Below are 22,477 nucleotides of genomic sequence, written 5' to 3' on the forward strand. Positions count from 1 at the left end.
CAGACATTTGACTCTGGGCACTTCCTAGAATCTCTTGGGGTTTCAGTACCTATTTACTGACTAGAACAATGAATTTAGTGCTGGGCAAAAGAAACTGCAGCTTGTATACAACTCAAAAGCTCAGCGGGTGATCGGAGATGAGTGATTAAACTTTAGTGTCTTTGCCTATAGCTGAGATAATGCCTTAGGTCACTTCACAGGTATAGAAACTAACTGGCCTTTGTGTGTGAAGTGCTTTATTATTTTCTAAGGATTACATTATAAAATGTTATGGGGCATTAAATAGTGACTTGACCAACCATCTGCTTGGTCTTATATGAAGTCACTGAATTATACTTTGTAAAGTTGTAGGTGTTGTGAATCTGCTCTATACTGAGAGGCATCCCAGTTAGCAGGTTAATATACTGGTGAAATATTCCCTAATAATGTGTTAAAGAGCAAGATGTTAAAATATGGAAAAAAAGTTCCCATGACTAAAGATGTTTTGGAAGCCCTGGGCTAAATCATAAACAATTTTTTTTTTTACTACTATAGGACATCTCACAGCTTATAAAATACTCATTTACTAATATACTAGAGTATCTTTTGACACTGTGCTAACCAGTGAAGATATCAAAATTATTAGTTATCTTTAGTCTGATCTTTCCTCTGAGCCTGAGTCTTATAAATACAACTGCCTACCTAACATATCCATTTGAATGTCTGGTATCTCAAGTTAACATGTCTAAAACTCATCTCCCCAAACCTGTCTCAATAAATGACCCATCTTCTACCTACTTGAGACAAAAAAAAAAAACCATAGGAATCCTCCTTGATTCTTCACCATTCTCCATAAATCATGAAATCCAAAAGTGAATCTTGTTGGTTCTACCTCCAAATATTGAAATCTTTCTTCTTTCTATTCCCACCTTGAGAGTAGGGTCTTTCTTGTTCAAAGTTACATCTCAGGGCTTAAAACAGTGCTACTTACAATATAGATGGTGGTCCGAATATGTTCTTTGGAAGACAGAATGCAAGAGTGGATAAATGGATGAAAGAAACTGACTTATTGAGGTGATGAGAAGCATTATTTTTTAATAATAAAGATTATTTTTAAAAAATGGAACTGTAATTCACACACCATAAAACTCATCCTTTAAACTATACAATTTAGTGGATTTTTGTATACTAATAAAGTTGTACAGCCATCGCAACTATCTAATCCCAGAACATTTTCGTCATACCCCAGAAAAAAACATGTATCATTAGTAGTCACTCTTATATTTCTTCCTCTCCAGCCCCTATTTTCTGTCTCTGTAGATTTATCTATTCTGGACATTTCATATAAATGAAGTCATACAGGGACACCTGGGTGGCTCAGTGGTTTAGCATCTGCCTTTGGCTCAGGGCATGATCCCGGGGTCCTGGGATCGTGTCCCACATTGGGCTCATGACAGGGAGCCTGCTTCATCCTCTTCCTATGCCTCTGCCTCTCTCTCTCTGTGTCTAATAAATAAATAAATAAAATCTTAAATAATTAATGGAGCCATACAATATATGATACAAAATATGATATTTTGTGTCTGGGTTCTTTTCACTAGCATAGTATTTTCAGGATTCACTCTTGTTATAGGAGGTATCACTGGGCATTTTCTAGGCTAGGTTTTCTAGGCTTCTCTGTCACTGTATCTCATCAACATTTTTTTAAATCTATTTTTTTTACTGAAGTATAAATGATATATAATATCCTCCTAGTTTCAGGTATATTCTCATCAGCTTTTTTTTTTTTTTTCTTCTCATCAGCTTTTTAATCTTACCAGAATTCCTCAATTTCTGGTCTGCTGTTAGCTTTCTTTCTTTCTAGCAATGTTAAGGATTTTTACTCTCTAACATTAATGATAGCAATAGTACCACTCATACTAGTCACTTAGAAAGACTGTTAGGCATGGGGCACCTGGGTGACTCAGTCAGTCAGTTGAATGTGTCAGTTGGTTTTGGCTCAGGTCATGACCTGGGAGGTCCTGGAATCAGCCCTGTGTAGGGCTCCAGTGCTGCTCACAGAGCCTGCTTGAGATTCTCTCTCTCCCTCTGCCCCTCCCCCTGCTTGTGTGCATGCCCTGTCTTGCTCTCCAAAATAAATAAATGAATCTTTTAAAAAAAAAGAATGTTAGGGTTAGGCAGAAATGTAATTATTTATGTTTGTTCACATTGTTAACTTTCTTGAATGAAGATTGTCTTTTAGCCTATAGCTTTATTTTTAGAACATGCTCTACTTGATTTTGGTAATTTCTAACATTTTTTTTTGCTGGTACATATCTGTCTTTCTGAAAGCATTGGTATGTTTGGCAACCTTTAGGAGAAATTGCTATCTGGCAGGGTTTTATTTTCCCTTTTTTTTTTTTTTTTTTTTTTTTAAGATTTTATTTATTCACGAGAGACATAAACAGAGGCAGAGACACAGGCAGAGGGAGGAGCAGGCTCCACGTAGGGAGCCCGATGTGGGACTCGATCCAGGGACTCCAGGACCATGCCCTAGGCCGAAGGCAGACGCTAAACCGCTAAACCGCTGAGCCACTCAGGGATCCCCTTATTTTTCCTTAATGGGAGTTCTAAGTATTCATATAAATTAGAATAAGTATGAGGAGGAAATGGAATTAAGTAGTTTGAAGATTGTTTTAAAAATGTGCCTAAGTGATAACTCTCTCAGTGTGAATTAGTTTTGTGTTCCATAAGTGGCTTGATTAAACTGTGCTGATTTAGGAAGAAAGTTGTTTGAAATAATTGGATAGAAGATAATGGAAGCATCATGTAGTCTTGGGTAGCAGGTACAAGAATGGACTTTAAAGATTTAAATCCCAGACTTAAATTCTGGCTCATTACACTCTTATAATCTTGAGCCAATTACATAAGTACCTTAAGCCTCAGTTTTGTTATCCATAAAATAAAATAATAGCCTTACATAATAGAATTAAGAAGATTAAATGAGATATTGCATGTAAAATACTTCTGAGCACAAAACCTGCAGTAAATGCTAGTTGATATTAATCATCATCATTGCTATCCAGATGTAGGAGTTCTTAGCCTGAAGTTCACTGGAACTGTCAATTAACAGGTATTTATCAAGTACCTGATCTTTAGTATTGGATTAGACCTATGGAAGGAGCTACTGATACAAATAACAGATTGGTACCTAGGGGTGGAGCAAAGAGAATTAATATTAGTATAGTTTTTACCACAGAGTTCAGTAGTAAGGTAGAATATTATTATTCCCATTTTATAGATGAGGAAACTGAGGCTTCGTAATGCTAATAACTTGTCCAAGATAATTGACATTCTCCAGTGTCAAAATATACAGATACCTATTTTCTAACCTTTACCAGTGCCCCTGTTTTGAGTTCTCTATATATCTCCTCCCTGCCCCAATTCCTTTAGCCTTAAGATTCTCCTGTCCAAATTTGAAAGTATCAACCTCATTCATAGTTCGATTGGACAAAAAAGTTAAAAATTAAGGGTAATGATAGATGTGACAGTGTTGAGATGGTAGGAAATAATGGTTTGTGGGAACTAACCTAGGTGTCACTATGGGGGCTAATCTATTCTTTAGGTTCTCAAAGAGGAAATAAATAATGCCGTTCAAATTTACAAAAGGTAGATCAAATTGGAAGACTAGTTATAAGGGAGATTTTTTCTTTTTTTAAAGATTTTATTTATTCATGAGAGAGGCAGATCCCAGGGTCTTGGGATCAAGCTCCAATCAGATTCCTTGCTCATGGGGAGCCTGCTTCTCCCTCTGCCCCTCCTCTCTGCTCATCCTCTCTGTCTCTCTCAAATAAACAAATAAATAGAATCTTAAAAATATACATATATTATACTATATTATACACTTATATGAGGAAGTCCTAGTCATTCTTTTTTTTTTTTTTTTTTTTTAAGATTTTATTTATTCATTCATGAGAGACACAGAGAGGCAGAGACATAGGCAGAGAGGGGAGAAGCAGGGGCTCCATCTCAGGACTCTAGGATCATAACCTGAGCCAAAGGTAGACGCTCAACCACTGAGCCACCCAGGTAGCCAGTCATTCTGGGCACCTAATCATTCTTAAAAAGAATAAGTTAGATCTATTTCTATCTTAATATACAGCCATCTCCTGGATATATTAAGTGAAAAATACATACGAGTATACTATAGCATGCAACAATTGTGTAAAAACAAAACAGGCCCAAGCATTCTTATGCTTATTTAGACATAGAAATGTATCTCTCTGGAAGGATACACAAGATATTTCTCCTGAGATTCTCCTGATACACAGATTTCTTCTGGAAACAGATGATGGGGTGGGAGGACAACATACTTTTTGTTATTGAAAATGTTTGTGGGGCAGCCTGGATGGCTCAGCGGTTTAGCGCCGCCTTCAGCCCAGAGCATGATCCTGGAGACCTGAGATCAAGTCCCGCGTCGGGTTCCCTGAATGCAGCCTGCTTCTCCCTCTGCCTGTGTCTCTGCCTCTCTCTATCTCTCTCTGTGTGTATCTCATGAATAAATAAATAAAATCTTAAAAAAAAAAAAAGAAAATGTTTGTGAATATTTGCATCAAATGTCTTAAAATGCCTTGTGAGATATATGCATTTGGCCTTACATTGTTATTATAAGAATTTGTACTTGTTGATGAGGACTTTTGTGTATATGCTTTCATATTTGTTCTTTTCAACTTGAGGACTCTGTCAGTTGGTCTTTTGACCTAGGAATGGGGGGCAATATTGATCACCTCTTCCAGGGTAGGGTGGATACTGGTAAAAGTTTCAGGTAGCAGTTGAAAAAGCTGAATATGGTCTTTAAAAAGAATATTTTAAACATATATGTTGAAATGGTTATTCTGCCTGAATAAAGCAGAAGGGTCAGAGAGAAAGAAAATTAAAGGGCTTAGGAACATTTTGGAAGTTGAATGTATGTGAAAAGAAACAGAGAAGGGAGTCCACAATTTGCAAGGAACTAAAATCATTTTATAAACATTATCTCATCTCTTAAATTGTACCCTTTTGTAAAAAGTTATTTTCCAGGCTTTCAAAAAACAAAATAAAGTGAATAGATGATAATTTGTGGTTTCCTAAGTAACATAAGAAAATAGCAAAATGAGAAATAGAACCTTTTTTTTTTTAATTTCCAGTCTAGCTTCACAATTAGGATTAGATCACCTGAGCCTTGATATAGCAAAAGCACCAAAAAAACCCAAAGTGTAATTTTTAAAACTTCTTTGTGGTGTTTAAAGCATCATCTGGTTAAACTGAAGAAGAGTTTCTGCACTCTAGTATTGGTCCTGGGCCTGTGTCTAATGTTTGACATTTGGATTTGATCTGAGATCACTGGAAAACCACTGAGTGGTTTTAAGCAGAGTAGTAATGTCTGATTGGGGCTTTTACCTTGTTAAGTAAAAATACTGGCAGGGAGAGGAGGCAGTGTTAGAGTTGAGGAACCTCAGTTTACTCCAACTGAACACCTGAGGAGAGACTTCGGTGTAAAGGAGAATGCCATTGCCTTAGAATGAAAAATACTTGTAATTTGAATTGGATATTTGGGTTGACTGGTAGATTCTCTCAGGAATCCTCAGTACTTTTTGAAAGCGCATCAGATGACTATAATATGTAAGCAGCATTGAGAAGTACCCTTTATCTTGGGGAAAACAGGAGAGATCACGGGGGTAAGCTTGGGAGAAGAGGGTAGTAAGTGAAAAGCTGTGGAGAGCTTGGAGAATATTAACTATTTTCATGTGTTCTTTTTGGAATTCCCCTTTCATATTCATAAGTTCACATGTCTGAATGTTTTGGTGATATGGATTTAGTAACATTAAACTTTACAGACTTTCCACTTACCCAGCCTTGTCTAATTCATTCTTTCTTAACTGTTCCTTTTTATATGAAGAGAAGAGGGAAGTGTTGAGAAGGGATGACTGGGATATAATACAGTTGATAAGAATTTGATAGCATTAGCAGAAGAATCCACCTCTTAAAAACTCTTAAGACCTTTTCTAAGACTAGTTTCATTTGATCCATTTAAAAAATGCACGTAAAAAAATAAAAAATGCACGTATGTATCCACACAAATTCAGAAATTTGAGTAAGTCAACCTTATTAATGTCTAGCTATTTATCTGCATCTGTGGAATTCTTGATTAAGATTGCTGATGCTTCCTATAATTGAACAGAACATGTAACTTCTCTTTCTCAGTCTAGGATTTTTGTGTTTTATTGACATAAAACTGTATCTTTAATGAAGTAAATAAATTATTTGTAGTAGGATGAGAGACTTAAAATAGAGGTGAAAAGGAATGAAATGACCAAAAACAATCACAGAAGTACTTTTTGTTTTTATTGATTACAACCTATAATCCTGAGTCATTAATTTTATTTTTTATTTATTTATTTTTAAATTTTTATTTATTTATGATAGTCACACAGAGAGAGAGAGAGAGAGAGAGAGAGAGAGAGAGAGGCAGAGACACAGGCAGAGGGAGAAGCGGGCTCCATGCAGGGAGCCCCACATGGGACTCGATCCCTGATCTCTGGGATCATGCCCTGGACCAAAGGTGGCGCTAAACTGCTGAGCCACTGGGGCTGCCCCCGAGTCATTAATTTATTGTGAAAAACTGGATTAATTATAGCTAGAAATTATTTTTCTCTTTAGGAGTTGCCTTAGGGAATGTAAAGAAGGTTTGTAGAAGTTTTGGGTATCAAAATTGTGGCTCTAACAGTTATTTTGCTGGGATTTAATGCAGCCAGTACAGTTTAGGTCTATTTATTTGTAGACTTTAGGATCACCTCAATGTTATTTTATTCAGTAGTACAATAGAGTATATTTTGTTGAAAGTCATGCCTTAAATACTGAGGTTCTTTTTTTTCCTCTTCTATTTATAGTGGTAGCCGCTCCTCTAAAACGTTTAAACCAAAGAAGAACATTCCAGAGGGTTCTCACCAATATGAGCTCTTAAAGCATGCAGAAGCTACACTTGGTAGTGGCAATCTCCGGATGGCTGTCATGCTTCCTGAAGGGGAAGATCTAAATGAATGGGTTGCAGTGAACAGTAAGTAGCCTGTGTCTCAGTAGACTTTACATTAGGTTAGTAGCCTCATTGTAGGTGAGTGTTGGGTTGTTGTCTGTTCAGGGATCTAGTTAGCAACCTAATGTCACAGTATAGTGATACTTCAATCCACTTTAGCCTTTATTTTATTTGTGAATATGGAATTTTATGACATCTTTATCTCCCCTTATAATACAAAGCATAGATTTACCATCTTCAGTGGAAAAAAAATAACAGCAGCAATTAATATTTACGGAACACTAATTCTATGTCTATTATCCTTTCTATATGGATTATTTTTATTTCATCTTTATAGCCTCGTGATGTAGTTACTATTATTATTTCAGTTTAATATAGATAAGGTGAGACAGAAAGATTAGTTATTTGCCTAGGTCATACAGCTATCAAATAATAGAACCTGGGCTTAAATATATTTTAGAATTTTAGAGACTACACTTCTTTTTTAAGTTTTAATTTTAATTCCAGTTAACATACAGCGTTGTATTAGTTTCAAGTATACAGTATAGTGATTCAGCACTCCATATATCACTTGTTGCTTATCATGACAAGTAGAATCTACATTTTAGCCACTATACTAAATTGCCTCTTTTAGTAGCATACTCAGTTATTTGTCTGTATTATGCTTTTTTTTTTAAGGCAGTTTGATAGTGATCTTATGAAATTAGTAAAATACATTTATGAGATACTCTTGTATTTTCGGGCAGACTTTTAAAAAAATTTTAAATCCAGTGTAGTTAACATACAGTGTTATATTAGTTTCAGATGTACAATAGAGTGTTCCACTAATTCTGTACATTACCCACTGATCATCAGGATAAGTGTACTCTTAATGCCCTTCACCTGTTCCATCCTCCACCACTGCTTCCTCTTTGGCAACCACTAGTTTGTTATCTATAGTTTAAGAGTCTGTTTCTTGGTTTGTCTCTTTTCTTTGATTTCAGTTCTTAAATTCCATATATGAGTGAAACCATATGGTATTTGTCTGTCTTTGGCTTATTTCACTTAACATTATACTCTGTAGATACGTCCATGTTGCAGGTAGTAAGATTTCATTCTTTTTTGTGGCTGAGTAGTATCTCATTATATATATAATGAAATACATGTACACACACCATGTCTTCTTCATCCATTCATTTTTGAATGGACACTTGGGTTGCTTCCTTATTTTGGCTTTTGTAAATAATGCAGCAATAAACATAGGGGTGCATATATCTTTTCAAATTAGTATTTCTGTATACTTTGGGTAAATATTCAGTAGTGGAATTACTGGACCATATGGTAATTCTATTTTTAGTTTTTTGAGGAGCCTCCTTACTGTCTTCCAGTGGCTATGTCAGTTTGCCTTCCCACCAGCAGTGCATGAGGGTTCCTTTTCTCCACATCCTCGCCAACAGCTGTTGTTTCTTGTTGATTTTAGCCATTTTGACAGGTATGAGATGATTATTGTAGTTTTGTCTTTCCCTGGTGATAAGTGATGATGAACATCTTTTCACGTGTCTGTTGTCCATCTATATGTCTTTGTAGAAATGTCTGTTCATGTGTTTTGCCCAATTTTTAATTGGATTATTTATATTTTGGATGTTGAATTTTTTAGTTCTTTATATATTTTGGATACAAATCCTTTATCAGATATGGCATTTGCAAATATGTTCTCCCATTCAGTAGTTGCCTATTAGTTTGTTGATGGTTTTCTTTGCTGTGTAGAAGCTGTTTCTTTTGTTGTAGTTCCATTAGTTTATTTATTTATTTTTTTTATTTCACTTGCCTCAGGAGACATATTTAGAAAAATGTGGCTCTCCTCTAAGTCAGAGACATTACTGCCTGTGCTGTCTTCTAGGATTTTTATGGTTTCATGTCTTATATTTAGGTCTTTAATCCATTTTGAGTTTCTTTTGTTTTTGGTGTAAGAAAGTGGTTCAGTTTCATTCTTTTGCACGCAGCTGACTAGTTTTCCCAGTACCATTTGTTGAAAAGACTATCTTTTTCCCGTTGCATATCCTTTCCTGCTTCATCAGAGATTAATTGACCATATAATTGTGTAGTTATTTCTGGGTTTCCTCTTCTGTTCTATGGATCCATGCGTCTATTTTGGTGCAAGTACCATAGTGTTTTGATTACTACAGCTTTGTAATACACCTTAAAGTCTGGAAGTGTGATATGTCCAGCTTTGCTTTTCTTTTTTAAGATAACTTTGGCTATTCAGGATCTTTTGTGGTTCCATACAGATTTTTGGATTGTTTGTTCTAGTTCTCTGGTATTTTGATCACATTAAATCTCTAAATTGATCTGAGGTAGCATAGACATGTTAACAATATTTATTCTTCCAATCCATATCCTTCCAAGACATTCCTGTTACTTTATGTCATCTTTAATTTCTTTCATCAATTTTATAGTTTTCAGAGTATAGGTTTTTCACCTCTTTGGTTAGGTTTATTCCTAGGCATGTTATTATTTTTGGTGCAATGATAAGTGAGATTGTTTTCTTTTTTTCACGTGAGCAGGATGGGGCAGGAGAGGAGGAGAAAGAATCTTAAGCAGGCTCCATGCCCAGGGCAGAGCCTGGTGTGGTGCTCGATCTCACCACTGTGAGATTATGACCTGAGCTTAAATCAAGAGTCAGATGCTTAATTGACTTGAGCCCCCCAGGTGCCCCAGTGGGATTGTGTTCTTAATTTCTCTTGGAAGAAAGCATATTCATTCATAGTCAATATAAATGAATGTTGAAAACAAAAATATTAGGATTGTTATTACTATCCCAAGATTATTATTACTGATAAGTAAATTTAATAAGATTGCTAGTGGAGTCAATATAAAAATTATAAATAGCATCAAAAATATAAAAAACCTAGGAGTAAATCCAGTGAAACATAGAAAGCTCTACTTTACAATTAGTCCTTTTTGTATTCTTCTTAAGAAATATATTTGTGGGGGCGCCTGGGTGGCTCAGTTAAGCCTCTGCCTTCAGCTCAGGTCATGATCCCAGGGTCCTGGAATCAGCCCTGCATCAGACTCCCTGCTTCCCTCTGCTTCTGCCTCTCCCTCTACTGTTCCTCCTGCTCATGTTTGTACTATGTCTCTCACTCTCAAATAAATAAATAAGATCTTTTTTTTTTTTTAGTTTTTATTTATTTATGATAGAGAGCGAGAGAGAGAGAGGCCAGAGACATAGGCAGAGGGAGAAGCAGGCTCCATGCATCGGGAGCCCGACGTGGGATTCGATCCCGGGTCTCCAGGATCGCGCCCTGGGCCAAAGGCAGGCGCCAAACCGCTGCGCCACCCAGGGATCCCAATAAATAAGATCTTTAAAAAAAAAAAAAAAAAAAAAAAAATATATATATATATATATATATATTTCTGGAGGTGGGTTGGGGGAGGGGTGAAATAAGCAGAGGATTAAGAGTACATCTTATGTGATAAGCACTGAATAATGTTTAAAATTATTGAATCACTGTATTGTACACCTGAAACTAATATGCTTCTGTGATTGCTGTTTATTCTAAACTCACCTGTTTCTGGTCTCCATTCTGTTCCATTGGTCTACTAAGACCACAGTGTTTTCTTCATTGTGCTTTATAAATTTTAATGTTCATCTTGTTCTTTTAGAATATGTTGGATATTCTTAGCTTTGTATTTCAAATACATTTTAACTTTTTTGATGGCTATGGAATGGCATCCCACTATCACTGAAATGTGTAATTCCATGATTGCCAATGTCTTTTCATGTGCTTTTGACCATTTGGAAACTTCTTTTGTTAAGTGCTGGTTCAAAACTGTCTCACAGGGCAGCCCGGGTGGCTCAGCGGTTTAGCGCCATCTTCAGCCCAGGGCCTGATCCTGGAGACCCGGGATTGAGTCCCACGTCGGGCGCCCTGCATGGAGCCTGCTTCTCCCTCTGCCTGTGTCTCTGACTCTCTCTCTCTCTCTGTCTCTTTCTCTCAGGAATAAATAAATTAAAGAAAAAAAAAACTGTCTCACATTTTTCTACTATGTTGTCTTTTTCTTTTTGATCCATAGGAATTCTTTATATATATTCTGAATACAAAAAAATTTTTTTTGAGAGAAAGCATATGAGCGAGGGTGTGTATGTGGAGGTGGAGGGAGGGAGAGAAAGAGAGAGAATCTTTTTTTTTTTTTTTTTTAAGATTTTATTTATTCATGACAAGACAGAGAAAGAGAGGCAGAAAGAGAGGCAGAGACACAGGCAGAGGGAGAGGGAGCGAAGCAGGCTCCATGCAGGGAGCCCGACGTGGTACTTGATCCCGGGTTTCCAGGATCACACCCCAAGCCAAAGGCAGCGCCAAATCGCTGGGCCATCGGTGCTGCCCGAGAGACAGAGAAAGAGAGAGAGAATCTTAAGCAGACTCCACATTGATGTGGGGTTCCATCTTACAACTCTGAGATCATGACCTGAACTGAAATCAAGAATTGGCTGCTTAACTGACTGAACCACCCAGGTGCCCCCAAATTTTTGTTGGTTATATGTGTTGCAAAGGATTTCTCCCACGCTGTGCTTTTTTTTTTTTTAACCCTCTTAAGGGAGTCACTTAATAAACAGAGCCCCTAATTTCAGAGTAGCCAAATATTGTAATTCCTGTGTATACTTTTCATCTCTTCTTTGTAGAAGAAAGAACACTGATAAATCTAGGATTCTGCTTGAGTAAAATTAAAATTTAATTTTTTACTCATAACTGATATTTTACTTTGCAGCTGTGGATTTCTTCAATCAGATTAATATGCTTTATGGAACAATCACAGATTTCTGTACAGAGGAAAGTTGTCCAGTGATGTCAGCTGGCCCAAAGTAAGACACGGTTCATGATTAATTCTCGTTTTTTCTTAAAAATTCTTAGATAAGAAGTTTTTGACCATATAATTTCTCTACTTAGGATCTCCGTCAGTGGTTCACTAATGACTGATATATTAAAGTCCAGATTTCTTAGCCCAAGCTTTATTGCCCTCCTAGTATAAGTTTGCTTATGAATCTCCTCTGGTCAATCCAAACTAGATTACTGGAAATGCTTATTTCCTCCATTATTTACACTCTGAAAACCTGCACATTCCATTATTCTCTTGGATACTTTTCTTTTCTTCCCATCTCCCTCCAATCATTTTTTGGTAATATTTCAAGAAATCTTACCCATCTGCACGGCCCACATCAAATGTTTCCTTGTTTATGAAACTTTTTGATTTTTTCAGACTAAATTTGGTCTATTTAGCTTCTTTGTCATTGTGATTACACTTCTTTGTTATAGTACTACTATTTACACGTGTCTTATTTAACTTATTAGATTCCTTCTTCATTTAAATCCCCTTTGATGTAAGAACAGTGCCTGCCACCTAGTTAGCACTTGGTAAATGTTTGCTTGGATCAATAAATTTTTGAAACTGGATTTTATTATTTTTATGGCTGATAATAACAATGACTGGTGCAATTTATTTAGTGTTCACCTAAAATGTTAAGCCTTTCATGCATTTCATCTTTTATTTCATATAGCAACCTTATGAGGTAAGAAAAGAAATGGAGACTGAGAAAGTTAAGTAACATGTCCAAGGACCTATTATTATCTGTAAGTAGGCAGAACCAGTATTGAAATCCATGTCTCTTTGATTGTAGTGCCACTACTCTTACTTGCTACATACAATAATAACAAAATATTATTTTATTATAAGAAATATTAATTGATACTTATAAGACATAAAGACAGGGAAGTTTTAATTTTTTAGTGCTTTTTTATAAAGTATATCCTATACCCCCATTACATTCAAGATAGAAATATCAAACCAAAACAACACTGCCCAAACTTACTCATGCTTAGGAGTGTTATCATTATAAGTTGTGACCTTAGTTTGCTAATCAATTATTGTAGAATACTTTTGGTGACTTATAAATTGGAGTGTCAGAGTCAGATTGCTAACTACCCAGGAGATGCAGTTTTAGTACTTCATAGTCCTACTTTACTTTTTTTTTTTTTTTTTAAACCAATTCACCTATTGAGCAAAGTATTACCTAGTTGGAGTTGTCTGCCTTGTCTTTCAAATTAATTCCAAACGAGTTTAGATGTTTCTTGGAATCCAGTTCTTTTAAAGAGGCCTGAAAGTTTGCCATCATCAAAGATGTTGAAAAGAATATGATTTGAATATTTCTTAAGGTAATTTGTCTGAAAGAACTTATTTTCAGACTATTTCAAACTTTGAAACTTATAATAATTTTAAGTGTACAGAAAAGTTGCCAGAGAGCACAAGGAACTCCCATATCTCTTTCACAACAGATTGCCCAGTTATTAACATTTTACTGTATTTGCTTTGTCACCTACTCTGTGTGTATACTCCTTAACAGTATTTTTTTCTGAACCTTTTGAGCAAATTGTAGACAGTAAGGCCTCTTTACCCCTTCATATTCAACCATGGATTTCCCAAAAGCAAGGGTACTCTTCTACATAACCAGTATACAAAACCCTCCAAGTCACTCCTTCCAGTCCACAGACCCCATTCACATTTCATTACTGCTTCAACAGTATCTTAGTTTTCCCTTTTTGGTCCAGGATCCAGGATCCTATCTAGGAATATGTATTGCATTTATTTGACTTACGTCTTCAGGTACCTTCAGTTTGAAATAATTCCTCAATCTTTTTCTGGTATTGCCCTTTATATAGAAAAGAGTTAACAAAGCAGACCTCTTGAAAGGCCTATATTCAAAACTGATCCATGGATAGCAACTGGGAACTTGGTTTTCAGAAGAGTTCCCACCTTCCTAACTGTTAAGACTGGCTCATAGTGCTTAAACTCTTTGTACAGACAGTATAGTTAATGCTTTCCTTCTGGGAATCTAGAATTTTATTAGGTGCCTGCACCCAGAAGATGCCTACTTGACCATCCTCAATAAATATAACCTGGACATTGAGTCTCTGATGAGCTTACTAGCTAGACATTATTTAACATGTGTTACCATAACTGAGTCTTGGAGGAATTTAAGTGTGGCCCTGTGACTCCACTGGGAAAAGACTCTTGGAAACTTGTGCTTGATTTTCTCTGAATTTTGCTTCATTTGTTTTTTCTTTTTGCTGATTTTGGTTTGTGTTCTTTCACTATAATAAATCATAGCTCTGAGTACAACTGTGTGCTGAGTTGTGTGAGACCTCTTAGCAGATCATCATACCTGGGGGTGATCTTGGGAACCCCTGCAGAGTCTAGTCTGTCTGCTGTTTCCTTATGACCACATTTAGGCTATGCATTCTTGACAGGACACCATAATTTTTTTCTCAGTGAATCATATCAAGGGGCATATAATGTCAGCCATCGCATCATTGGTGATGCTAACCCTGATTACTTTATCATCTTAGCATCTGCAAGGTTTCTTTATTTCAAATTTGTCATTCCCCACCCCTTTGAAATTGACTAGTATTTTATTGTGAGGTTTTCTGATATTATACCAATATCCTGTTCCTGTGAACTAGGGAGGATTACTGCCACTTAGAATACTGCTGTGATCACTTTCCCCACAGAAACCTTAACTAAATGGCTAGTTAGGAAGAATATACATAATTCTTCAAAGTGACAGATGCAGGCTCTCGATACTACAAAAACAAAAAATGATCTTTCTTTTCTTCTTTCATCCTTTTATTCTTTCTTTCCTTCCCTTCTTCCCTCCTCTCCTACTTACCCTCCCTCCCTTCCTTCCTTTTTTTATTTTGAGAATCTTAAGTTTTGTCCATTATTAGGGCTGACAAGATGCAGTGGTCATTGTGCTTTGCTGTTGTTAGCAGATGATGCTTGGGATTTACCAAGGAGAGGCATTTGTTAGTAGCTTAGTATAGGCTCTGTGCAGGGTGTTATTAAGTGATGGCTCAGAGGATTTTGTCAGTTATTTTTTGTTATTATTAACCAAGAAATGATGAATATTTTGCCGTTCATACCATGATGACAGAAATACATTTCGAAGAGAATGATCTGTCAAAATGGAATAAAAAAATCAATATGGGTAAAATAGAGTTACAGGATGAAGTCACTTAAGTAGAAACATGAAAAAAGAAAAAAAAGGGATCAGGAAATCATAGTTCTAGACTGTAGAAGTATAAGCAGTATGTAGTTTTATTTCTCAAAAAACACTAGCATATTCAAAGTATGTTTTAAAAAGCTTCAGAATATTGGAAATGATTTTTAGGTCAACTGTGTCTGCTTTTGATTTCTGCATTTAAAAATGAATATGTAACACCTTATCACTAACAAAATGAAAAATATGATTGGGATGGAAGGCAAAAATGTTAAGATTTCTTAATATGTGGGAGAAAACATGGATGAATCCCTGTCTTTAAGTGAAGAATAATGATGCTAAAAGTTCCACCATTTGTGGTCTCTGTCTCCTAGAACGAGAACAAACTTAAGTCTCCCTCAGGATTTTAGCTTTAATTTAGGAAGAATCTCTTGACTGTGAGAGTGATTAAACAGTGGAACAGAATGCCAAATGTTGGGGAATCTCCTTTTGGAGACCTTCAAAGTAGACTTGACAGTCAGTCCTGTTGCCCAGGGTTGGCAGTAAGACGTGCTGTTAGAATGTTTTTTCAGGTGTATTGTGTTTAGGTTTATTGTTTAGGTGTAAGAATGGAAAGCTTCCTTATTTAACCGATTTCAAGATAATTTTCATCATTTAAAGTACTCTGTATTTTTTCCGTTATATTTTCTTTCACCTTTTTTGTTAGACTCACTGACCTATCATTTTGTCAGTTCAGACTGCAACAAGGTTAGAACAACAAAATTGATTCAAAGTGGTAGAAGTAATCTTTTGGAAACTAAAAAACAAAATGGTAGTTTTAGAGATTTTTATGCTTTGGAGTTTCAGCTGTGTGCTTATTTCTTTTTTTTTTTTTAAGATTTTATTTATTTATTCACGAGAGACAGAGAGAGAGAGAGAGAGGCAGAGACACAGAGACATAGGCAGAGGGAGAAGCAGGCTCCATTCAGGGAGCCTGATGTGGGACTCAATCCCAGGTCTCCAGGATCACACCCTGGGCTGAAGGCGGCTCTAAACCGCTGAGCCACCAGGGCTGCCTGCTTATTTCTTATCTTAAAAATCAAGTTGTTTTTGTGTGTGGGTGTGGGGTGTGTATAAGTCTATTACCATTTTTGTTAAACTGTTAGCTACTCATTTACAAGCCTCTCTCCAGTCTGTTTTCCTGTATGATACAATATGGAAAGTATCTTTCATTTTAGTGTCCATTGATCAAGAACAGTATTCTTTGATAAAGTATTTTTCATGTGGTAGGTGTACATTAAATGTTTATATCAAAGGATAGTGTTCTGTTAATACCCAAATCCTATAGGTATCTTTATTTGGGTTGCCATCTTTTTTTCTTCTTCTTCTTTCTTCTTTCTTCTTTCTTCTTCTTTCTTCTTCTTCTTTCTTCTTCTTCCTTCTTCTTCTTCCTTCTTCTTCTTCTTCCTTCTTCTTCTTCTTCCTTCTTCTTCTTCTTCCTTCTTCTTCTTCCTTCTTCTTCTTCTTCTTCCTTCTTCTTCTTCCTTCTTCTTCTTCCTTCTTCTTCTTTATTCTTCTCTCTCCTTCCTTCCTTCCTCCTTCCTTCCTTCCTTCTTCTTTCCTTTTTTTTTTTTTTTTTTTTTTTTTAAGATTTTCTGTTTTTATTCATGAGAGACATAGAGGCAGAGACATAGGCAGAGGGAGAAGCAGGCTCCTCACAGGGAGCCTGATGTAGAACTCGATCCCAGGATACCGGGATCACGACACAAGCCAAAGGCAGATGCTCAACCACTTGAGCCACCCAGGTGCCCTGCCATTTTTCTTTAAAGACATTATTTAACTCTTCAACCAAATGTACTCAGATATTGACTCATTCTCCTCTTCATACATCTTACTTTGGAGCTTCCATATTAATTCTCTCTCCTTAATCCAAAATTTAAAGTCTCAAATTAAAAGAATTGTATTGCATAAGGAGATATGTTTTTTGAAGGAGAAAAACAACCATAAAGGTTAAAGAAGGTTATCAGAGAAGCAAAGTAGGAAGTTAGCTAGATTTTCTACTATGGCAATGTATGATTCTAAAATATAAATACAGTATCTAAAGAAAAGCTTACAAAAAAATGAGTTTGATGGGATCTGCTTAGTTTGGATCATGATAAATGCAAAATAGTCCAGTAACAGTTTAAAAACTCTAAATTTAAATGCCAAATATCTTTATTTAGAGGAGCAGACTGTTTGTTTGTTTATTTATTTATTTATTAGGAGCAGATTGTTTAAAACGTGTGTCCTGTGTACATTCATAATATACATACATATATAATTAAAAACACATTTTTATAAGTATATACTGATATTTTATGTTCCTATTATCTTTCCAATACAGATATGAGTATCATTGGGCAGATGGAACAAACATAAAGAAGCCTATTAAGTGCTCTGCACCAAAGTATATTGATTACCTGATGACTTGGGTTCAGGACCAGTTGGATGATGAGACATTATTTCCATCAAAAATTGGTATAATTGTTTTGTGTAATTGGAATCCATTATTTATCTAGTTTTATATATTTCTAGAGCTTATTGGCTCTCTAGACTACTATAGGTATCAAAACATTTTTAATTGTTTACATTTAAAATTATTTTATCTCTTTCATACCAGAGTTTATCATGAATATTAAGTTAAACCTCCCTGTAATTTTAAATGAGAATATCAGTGTATCTTGGATAATAACAAAATTTGGCCTGTGTTATAGAAAAAAGAGACTGTATACCGGATAGGCAGCCAGTATCATCTGTCACGGTCATATCCATTTCTTGTTTAGGGAACAAGCTTATATTACTTATTTCCAGTTTTACAGTGTATTTGTGGCAAAGAGGGAGTTTGAGTTTATAATGATAGTGTGAATCTTATACACTGTGAAATCAAGCTAGGTGAGAAGAAACAAGATTTGAGAGGTTAGCCTGTTACCTGCTTTGAGTGACTTTTGCTTTTTTTATATTTACTCTTAAGGAAATTATATTTGTTTTCAAGTAGAAATTATTCACATCTAGATAATTCATATGGTTTTACTCTCTAAAACTTCTTATAACGTGTTTTCTGAGAAAATTAAGAATTTGTTCTTCTATCAACAGACAACTTTTTTAGTATATTTTATGCTTTTAGAGTTTGGAAGAAGGGTGTGGTAGAGGAGACAGCAATGTAAATAGTTGCTGTTATTATGGATTGTTTTAAACACATTTATTGAATGTCTTAACTACTTTGGAGCCTTTGTAATAAGAGGCTGTTTTTTAGGACTGCCTTACTTATATACCTCATAATCATTTTGGTTAAGTGCCCTCTCCTTTTATCTCCCATAATATATTTTGTGACTTTTTATTTTGACTGAATTTCAGGCTTTTAGAAAATTTACAAGAATTATGCAAAGAATCCCTGTTCTCCCCCCCACCCCGTTCTGCACTCCCCACAACTTCATGTTTTCTTTTTCCTGAACTGTTTGAGAGTAAGTTGCATGCATGATGTCCCTTTATCCAAATATGCTTTAGTGTGCATTTTCCTAAGCATGATGTCTCTTTATCCAAATATGCTTCAGTGTGCATTTTCTTAGGAAATCACAGTATAACTATCAAAATCAGGAATTTAACAATGATACAAGAGTATTATTTAATTTGTAGATCTTATTCAGATTTTTCAAAATTTCCCAATAATATCCTTCATAGCAAAAGAAAATCTCTGACATTTGTTTGTCATGTTACTGTAACTTTTTAAAATATGGAATATGTGTACTTCATTCTTTTTTGGTCCTTGATGACACTGACCTTTTCAAAGAATATAAGCATCTATTTTATATAGTGTCCTTTCATCTTGGTTTGTCTTGTGTTTCCTTGTGATCTCTCTCTATATATATTTTAAGATTTTTTTAAAAGTAATCTCTACACCCAACATATGGCTTGAACTTAAAACCCCTAGTCATGTGGTCTGCTGACGGAACCAGCCAAGTGCCCTGGTACCTATAATATTTTTAAATGAATGGTAGGCAATGTGATGACACTGAATCCAGTAGTATTAGGATTTGGCTTGTGTATTACCAATTTGGTTCATTTAGCCAGTGTAACAAAGGACATGGAATTTTTCATTTTTCTAGTCTGTAATTGTTTAATTGCTATAAAAGTGCTCTTATTCATAAAACAATGAGCCTCATTGAGAGGAACTGCAGCTAATTTCAGAATAAATGTAGACCTGGAGTTGTAATGAAATAATTTCCATCAAGAAAATATAAAAACATATTGCAAGCTTTGTAAACAAAACTGAACATGGTTAGGTTAGTACATTGTACTTAACGAATATTTATATTGAGACTTGATGTTAAGAAATCTGAGGGTGTAATTGTGAGTTTTAGCTTCATTACCATCTTAGGCATAAATCTATTTCACGTTTTGAAGTGGCAGGTATATAAGAGACTTAAGGGGCTTATTCCATGGAACTTTTGAGGTTTATTTTCATTCATGATATGTTGAGAACTTCTGAAAAGTACAGTGGGTATTTGGTAATAATTCACAAATACTTTTGAGCTTCGTCTTGTTACTTTATATTGCCTTTTGTTGATAAACTCATACTACCTTGTTCTTGTCTCTTGTTAATAGAGAGGGTTATTTATCTATTTATTAGGTGTCCCATTCCCGAAGAATTTCATGTCTGTGGCAAAAACTATCCTCAAACGCCTCTTTAGGGTTTATGCTCACATTTATCATCAGCATTTCGACCCTGTGATCCAGCTTCAGGAGGAAGCACATCTCAATACATCTTTCAAGCACTTTATTTTTTTTGTCCAGGTAAGTTGAATTAGGAGGCCTTTTTTACTCAGTAAAACCAGTTATCTACAGAGTTCCAGGGTGAGTCTCGCATCTATACTCTTAGGATAAAATTTGCCGTATCTCTCTAGCCTTTATCTTCGTATGCTTGCCATGATGATAAGGCCTTTTGTTTCTGATTCCATTCATCTCCAAGTTGGTGGCATGCCAGTCTGAAATGGATCTGAGAGGTGTCTTGCCTTGAATTTGCTTCAGTTAACAGGCTGTAATGGAGGGGGCTGAGTTAGGAATCTGGCTCGTTTAGCAGGCCTGTAGATAAACTTGGTCTCTTTAGCATTCCTCCTAATCGCCTTAACCCTCAATACCTGCCTACTCTAGATGTTTTTTTGTTTTTGTTTTTTTCAGCAAATTCTGTCCTGGAAATGGGCTTTGAATATAACACCTTTCCCCCCTCCTTTTAAAAACCATATTCTGAATAATTTTTAAGTTAGGTACTACTCATACCTGAAGAACAAAGATGTTCCAAAGAGTGTTGCTATTCCAGAGGTCCATTAGTCTTTTTTCTGACTCCAGTTGACCTCTTCTTCCTTCTCCCTTTAGTTCTCAAAGGTGTAGACTAAGAGGAGTTGGATATTTGCATTCTGCTATGATAATTAGATCATTAGTAGGCAGGATTGAAAGAGGTGGAAATGGTTAAGCTGATCAGCTTTTTTTTTTTTTTTTTTGGTGGAGGTTGAGAGAGTAGATGGTAGGCAGAAGTCCAAGTCTTGAATCTGTGTTTTTTATTTATTTTTTATTAAATATATTATTTATTTGAAGGACGGTGAGCCAGAGAGAGAGAACCCAATCAGGGTTCTCCCTCTGGGAGGGTCAGAGGGAGAAGGAGAAGCAGACTCCCTGCTGAGCACAGAGCCTGTCATGGGGCTCAGTCCCAGGACCCTGAGATCATGACCTGAGCTGAAGTCAGATGCCCAAAAACTGAGCCACCCAGGCGCCCCTATATGATCTTCTTTTAGAGTGTAATGTTCTCTCTCAACTGCTACCAAATAGTAGGGGATTGATAAATACAGCATTTGCCACATCTGAGCCTATTTACATCTCAAGATACTGTGACTTTCTTAAAGGTAGGTCCATTAGTTATACAATGACCCTTTGACTGAGTAAGAGGCGCTCTGACCTGGGCCTCACTGTTAATAGAACCCTATTCTGGCCCTTCTCCAGCTGTACTCCCCACAGTGTAAGGGACCCATAGGGCAAAGAACATACCTCCCAGATCCCACTGGTCTGTGCTTAGGTACCTGACACTTCAGAATTTCCTTTTCACATGGTCCCAGTTGTATTTTCAGCATGTTCACGGATCTTACCCTTGGGTCCATTCTTTCAAGGGAAGGTGATATCTCTGATAGGTGGTACCTCTAGATCTAAGGGGTAGTCAGATGGCAGCTGTTTGTGAGAGTATGACCATGGCCTATATAAGCCTAGGTAAACAGATGGCAGCTGTTTGTGAGAGTATGACCATGGCCTAGGTGTCACAATCCTATAGGCTGAGGCCCCGTTTTATGCAGGGTGGAGCTGGGGGTTGGAAGATCAGGGACATTTGCTGAGGGTCAAGGACAGACTCTCCTCATGTTACTACTTTCCAGTGCAGAATCCTGAGGAATTTTGAGAGTTCTAAATTTGAATTTGCTTTCCTGGTCACTATGAAGGCATATTTGTCAAGGCAGGAGAATAGAATATGTTTTATTTAACAATGTATTAGCTTAATGTATAAAATTTAATAGTCATGTGATATATATCAATTTGTGTTCTTAGTCCAGATCCCACAAACCTTAGGGGGTAGGTTTGCTCTTAAATGCTCCCTAATGCTTCCCCTCAGGTTGGCATATGATCATGCTAATAAATGAATGAAATGGGAACTCAGAATGTCCCACCAGGACAGAAGATCAGAAGATCAGAAGTATGGATGGTTGATGTTTATTAGCCTTACAATTTTATTTATTTATTTATTTTTTTAATTTATTTATGATAGTCACACAGAGAGAGAGAGAGAGGGAGAGAGAGGGAGAAGCAGGCTCCATGCACCAGGAGCCTGATGTGGGACTCGATCCTGGGTCTCCAGGACCGCACCCTGGGCCAAAGGCAGGCGCTAAACCACTGTGCCACTCAGGGATCCCCTAGCCTTACAATTTTATAGTTCAGGGCAAATCTATTCGGAACTGAACTTCAGAATGAGAGGGGTGGAATTTCTAAAGAAGTAAAAATTAAATCCAGACTTTCTCATTTGTTTCTTATAGGATTTAATTTATCATTTGTGGACTTCACATTAGTTACAGTTATTCTCATACCACATTTTATGATAGCTTGCAGATGTTAACTATTTCACTTTTCATATAATACTGAAATTTGCCTGAGATGCTAGTTTTTGGTCCCCACTTGGTTGACTATATCTAAATGATACTCAGGTTATTCCCTTTAACAAGAAGCAGCACTCCTACAAACTGAGTGGGATTCACTTTATGCCAGGGATTACATGAAGCAGTTAACACACGGAATCACATTTAGTCTCCACGGTAATTTTATGAAGTAGGGGGATTTACTCTAGTATTGTTACAGACACGTACAAACAT

At 36.2% G+C, this 22,477-nt stretch overlaps 1 protein-coding gene and 1 long non-coding RNA gene across 7 annotated transcripts in view; one reads left to right on the plus strand and one right to left on the minus strand.

Moving 5' to 3' along the window:
- The window catches only part of MOB1B (MOB kinase activator 1B), a 58,131-nt gene that overhangs the window by 27,481 nt on the left and 8,173 nt on the right, over nt 1-22,477 (plus strand). For all 4 annotated transcript variants that reach the window (XM_077848304.1, XM_077848303.1, XM_077848305.1 and 1 more), the window contains 4 exons: nt 6,888-7,054; nt 11,780-11,873; nt 17,425-17,558; nt 19,708-19,871. In XM_077848304.1, coding sequence (XP_077704430.1) covers nt 6,888-7,054; nt 11,780-11,873; nt 17,425-17,558; nt 19,708-19,871 — 559 coding nt within the window. The remainder of the gene's footprint in view (nt 1-6,887; nt 7,055-11,779; nt 11,874-17,424; nt 17,559-19,707; nt 19,872-22,477) is intronic.
- Nucleotides 19,842-21,316, minus strand: LOC144283767 (uncharacterized). Of its 3 annotated transcripts, none has more exons than XR_013352339.1 (3): nt 21,117-21,316; nt 20,355-20,491; nt 19,842-20,113 (listed from the first exon to the last, which is right to left on the minus strand). It is a non-coding gene; the product is annotated as an uncharacterized LOC144283767 (long non-coding RNA). The 3 variants fall into 3 exon arrangements; XR_013352341.1 differs by having other exon boundaries at nt 20,355-20,494; XR_013352340.1 differs by having other exon boundaries at nt 21,149-21,315.

The sequence above is a fragment of the Canis aureus genome, chromosome 14, assembly GCF_053574225.1.
Source record: "Canis aureus isolate CA01 chromosome 14, VMU_Caureus_v.1.0, whole genome shotgun sequence".
NCBI classification, from domain to species: Eukaryota; Metazoa; Chordata; class Mammalia; order Carnivora; family Canidae; genus Canis; species Canis aureus.